At 33.6% G+C, this 4,916-nt stretch overlaps 1 protein-coding gene across 4 annotated transcripts; it reads right to left on the minus strand.

Moving 5' to 3' along the window:
• Positions 1-259: 259 nt before the first annotated feature.
• Positions 260-3,386, minus strand: LOC132050296 (uncharacterized). Of its 4 annotated transcripts, XM_059441493.1 has the most exons (4): positions 2,105-3,386; positions 1,852-2,002; positions 1,274-1,339; positions 260-694 (listed from the first exon to the last, which is right to left on the minus strand). In XM_059441493.1, exons 1-4 carry the CDS (start codon positions 2,113-2,115, stop codon positions 383-385), a joined length of 540 nt encoding a protein of 179 aa, XP_059297476.1. In that variant the 5' UTR covers positions 2,116-3,386; the 3' UTR covers positions 260-382. The 4 variants fall into 4 exon arrangements, 1 of the variants encoding a protein (XP_059297476.1); XR_009413337.1 differs by lacking the exon at positions 260-694 and having other exon boundaries at positions 1,062-1,339; positions 1,852-2,941; positions 3,028-3,386; XR_009413336.1 differs by lacking the exon at positions 260-694 and having other exon boundaries at positions 1,062-1,339.
• Between the last annotated feature and the right edge of the window lie 1,530 nt (positions 3,387-4,916).

A 4,916-nucleotide genomic window follows, 5' to 3' on the forward strand; every position in this document is an offset into this window, starting at 1 on the left:
ATTGACAAAAATACAAAGAATTTTTCAGTTTTTCTTTCCATTTTTTTTTTTTTTAAAAACAAAACAATTAATACATTAATTGGAAGTAACTGTCGCACTTATTCGAGATGTTTTGGAACAAGAGTCACTTTTTAATTATCTTTTTTATTTTTAGAAAAAACAATTACTTCCATCTTAGAAGTATGCCGGAAGGGGCAGAACATCTGTTCACAAAAATGGCAAAAGTATGCCGGTTAAGGCAGACTACAATAGAGCACAGTTTGAAAAAGTGAAACTTCATTATATGTACAGAAATGAAAGACCAATTTACATATACATCATTCGAAAAAGGGGGAAACACAATAACATAACACTTGCCGTAAATAACAACAAAAAAATCAATTCACTTTCCTAACTCTTCTGCAGTACAGTATATATCTTCAACAGCAGAACTCAACCGTTTCTCAACTGGAGTACTGCTTGGTGTAAGCAAACACCAATTAGGATAACCATCATCTTCTTTGTTTCCATCTTCGCATCTCGGACGTTTTCTACTATCTTCAACAGCAGCTGCTACTTCATTTACATTTTGTGATGCTTCATTAGAAGAAAACACATAATCTCCGCATTGAAAAGCATTATTAATTGCAGCAATTTCTTTAAGTGCTTCTTTTTTTGCGCGGTCTTCATTTTCTTTCACAAATTCCTTTTCAAACTGAGAAAGAGTTTGAGTTTTATCAGACAGTTGACTTGATGAAGAAACAACAGCATCACAGAGCATATCGAGCATGGGAGACGTCTCATTTTTTGTAGACCTTGCTTTACAAAGCATATTCTTCCTCGCAAATCTTTTCCAAGATGTGCATCTAACTTCACCTCATCATTCACTGAATAACCCAAATCAGGTTGTCTTTTACCAGATGCACAAGCTTTACAAGATTTGTTTTCGCTATGCAGTCGAACTAAACTTTCAACACAATGCATCACATAATCAAATTTACTTTCCAAACTCGTCAAGTCTACTTTCTAAACAAGTTCTTTTAGCACTTTCGAAGTCGCTACACATGACTTTGTTTCATCATGTACACGAACTAAGCTATCCACACATTAATCGCACCAACAAAATTTTTATCCAATTCTTCGAAACGGCTATCCAAAGACTACAAAACAAAAAAAAAAAAAAAATTAAACAAAGAAGAAAAGAAAATGAGAATAAACAAAAACAACGAATGCAGCATGCAAAGTATACATATCATATTAACAAACTCAAAAATAAAAAAATAAAAAGCCATACCTTTACTTGATTGACAATTGTAGATCGTTCATCATCAAGTTGATTCTTCACACTAGACAAAACACCCTGTATAACAGATCAATAAAACAACACATTACTTTTGATGTCATTAAATTAATGTTGAACAAGTATGCCGGACCCGGCAGAACTGAAGTCTGAAAATGAAAACAGTTTGCCGGTAGGGGCAGAATTCAAATATGAAAGGAGAAATGTATGCCGGAAGGGGCAGATTTTAAGTTTGCAAAACCAAAAAATATGCCTCAAGGGGCATAAACTTTCATTTCCAAAACCAAAACAGAGAAACCGCAAAATGTGTTACCTACTAAAATAAGTCTCAAAATGAGAACAAGATGCCGGTAAAAGTTAATCGAAATATGAAAGGAGAAATGTATGCCGGAAGGGACAGATTCTACGTTTGCAAAACCAAAAAGTACGCCTCAAGGGGCATAAACTTTAATTTCCATAACCAAAATAGAAAAGACTACAAAAATGTCTCCTACTAAAATACTCTACCACAAGGCCTCTAACTTAGAATTCAGTTAAACAACCAAAAACACAAAAGGCAAAGTACAACTTACATTAACTATCTGAGAAGTAACTTGAGATGGCAAAACCGCACGGGAAGAACAAGGGCCTGAATCATCAGGAAATTTAAGTGCAATCGGATAATCCAAAGATCTCTTGTTCCGTACCAACAACAACAGCATGGACAATAAATTTCTTGAATCTCTATAACACAATATAAACACATCAATTAGACAAAAACACAAAAAATAACAAGAGGGAAAAAGAACCAAGAAAAAGAAGCATCAACAAAAGGGAAACACATACTTTTTCAGCATGGAAGAAATTATCAGTAATAACTTTATAATCAACTTGCTTTGAAGGACCCCAAGACAACATACGAGGAGACTTCAGACCATGAAAACTTGAAAACCCTCGAAAGATAGGGAAAACCTCCAACAGCCACACATTTAAAGCGTAAGGGAAACCACTAATCATATAACGTGTAGATGGCATGCTCTTGAAAGTCTTCACACAACCACGAATCGACCGTACCAACCAATTAAAACTAAGAGAACCCCAAGGATAAGACACTCGAAGACTGTCATCATCAATTATCTTCATTAGATGACCTTTAACAACACATTTCTCATTACGACCCAACAAAACCCTCTCCATTATATAGACCTCAGCAAGTCTAACAGGATCACTAGATCTTTCCCAAAAACCACCAGTACGATTACTTGACTTGATCTGTAAGAAACTCTTGAGATCACACAACCTTATTCTATCATGATTTGGAAAATAAAGTCTCAACAATCTATTTGGTCTGCTAGACACAACACTAAAATCGCCAACACAAGAATCCAAACCAGTAATAAGACGGAAAGACTCGGAATCAAATACACACACGCGATCAAATATCTTAAACTTTAACGCACTATCATTACTAGATGAAAGTTGCGATAAGATCAAGCAATGGAAAATACTATCACTCAGGTGGACATCAACCAAATCCATAAACTGTCCAAACACACCCTTTTTCAACAAGTCCAATTGAGAGACACTCAAAAAGGACAAAATCAAACTCCGAAAATGAAAATCACCACTCCACATGCCACCTCCTTCAACCTAGTGTTCAAACTTAACCAAGGGATGTTCCTCCTATAAAAGAAAAATTAATGTCAACAGAAACCAAGAATTTACATAAGAATAAACCAAAAATGAGAATGAAAATAATTAACATATACCATAATAAAAAATCAGCCCCTAGACTGGTACACAAATACCTGCATAATAGAAGAAAGAACCAAAACACATAAGATTGCATAAAAAGCCAACATTATTAACAAAACAACACCAAAAACACATAAGATTGCATAAAAACCAAAATTATTAACAAGACAACACCAAAAAACCAAGACACACATAAATTAACTTAATTCATGAAGTTATGCCGGAACAGGCATAACTTTATGCCGGAACCGGCATAACTTCAGTTTCAAAAACCAAGAACTCTGCCGGACCCGGCATATGTTGCCTCAGACAAACACAGTCTTCATGAAAACACAGGTTACTAAACAAAAAAAAACACCAAAAATCTTAAACTAATGTTACAAAAATAAACATACAAAAAAAACAAAAAACCAAAAAAAATCTTAAACTAAATTTTTTTCTTATAATCAGGAAAACATATATACTTTCATAAAAACTAACATTATTAACAAAAAAAAACACCAAAAAATCAAAACACATACAAACTAACTTAAATCACGAAATTATATCGGAATAGGCATAAATTCAGTTTCAAAAAACAAAAATTCTGCCAGAACAGGCATATGCCGCCTCACACAAACACATTCTTCACAAAAACCGCATTATTAAACAAAAAAACAAAGCAACAACATAAAACAAATTGTTCACAGGCAAAACTTCAAAGATTCAACAAAGAGAAAACCAAAACGCATATCAAAATCAACTAAAACATATTACGACATTCATAATACGACATTCAAAAAACCAAAATATATACATGGGGAACGAAACTAAAGTTCAAAAAATCATACAGACACTTTAACAAAACACTATAATTTTAAATAAAAAAGGATCAATTAAATATAAAAAACGACGAAGACAAAGATATCAATTCAACAAACAACAATTTAACATAAAAACAAATATTGAAACGAGCAAAAGATCCAAATTCGTACCTAAATTTTAGAACAGATAAGACAGACACAAAACAGAGGAGGAACGAAGAAGCAAAAAAAGAAAAGAAAAGGGCAAATGACGAAATAGAAAGGGTTTTAATGGGGTAAGGGTAATTTCGTCAAAAAACTTTCATTAAACAAAGCAAGGGGCAAAAATTAAAGAAGGATTTCTTCTTTCTTTTATCACTATCCTTCTTTGTTTGTGACCAAACAGGCAACCAAAATAATAATAACAATAATAATAATAATAATAATAATAATAATAATAATAATAATAATAATAATAATAATAATAATAATAATAATAAATTAAATAGAGAAAAGAATGATAAAATGAAAATGAGAAGACCGTTCTTACCATAGAGAAGTGTCATTGTCATGCTCAAGTAAAAGATTGTATGGGATCTACAAATTCAATTGCCATTCGAGGTGACTTTAAATAGGGAATTTTAGGTAAGGGAAGGTGGAGATTACTAAAATAAAAAACCCATCGACAGACACACAGGAGTCAAGTCACTTCTTTCACTTGAGCGCCTAAAGTGACCCTTGTTCCGTTTAGACACTTCGCCTGGGTCATTCATATTCCACTTAGACACTTTTGCACCGTTATCTGAGCAAAACCAACACCAAAGGGGGCGCCACCTCATTGCACATCCAATCAGCCCAAAAGCCCCAATTTTTAATGGTCAAAACTCCACGAATTTACAATTAGTGAATTTACAATTAACATGAGTTGGCACAATTTAATTGAGATGGCACAATTTAAATGAGCTGGTACAATTTAATTGGCCACTTAATCGACGTAGGAGACGACTGGTGTTGGTTTTGCTCCGATAACGGTGCAAAAAGTGTCTAAGTGGAATAGGAATGGCCCACCTAAAGTGTCTAAATGGAACAAGGGCCACTTTAGATGCTCAAGTGAAAGAAGT

The sequence above is a fragment of the Lycium ferocissimum genome, chromosome 3 (assembly GCF_029784015.1).
Source record: "Lycium ferocissimum isolate CSIRO_LF1 chromosome 3, AGI_CSIRO_Lferr_CH_V1, whole genome shotgun sequence".
In the NCBI taxonomy this organism is placed as follows: domain Eukaryota; kingdom Viridiplantae; phylum Streptophyta; class Magnoliopsida; order Solanales; family Solanaceae; genus Lycium; species Lycium ferocissimum.

What these genes read in the sequence shown, in the direction of transcription:
- LOC132050296 (XM_059441493.1), bottom strand. An exon ending in TTACTTCTCAGATAGTTAAT is followed by an intron (nt 1,340 to 1,851) that starts GTAAGTTGTACT and finishes TCTGTTATACAG; the next exon opens with GGTGTTTTGTCTAGTGTGAA. An exon ending in CAATTGTCAATCAAGTAAAG is followed by an intron (nt 695 to 1,273) that starts GTATGGCTTTTT and finishes ACTCTTTCTCAG; the next exon opens with TTTGAAAAGGAATTTGTGAA.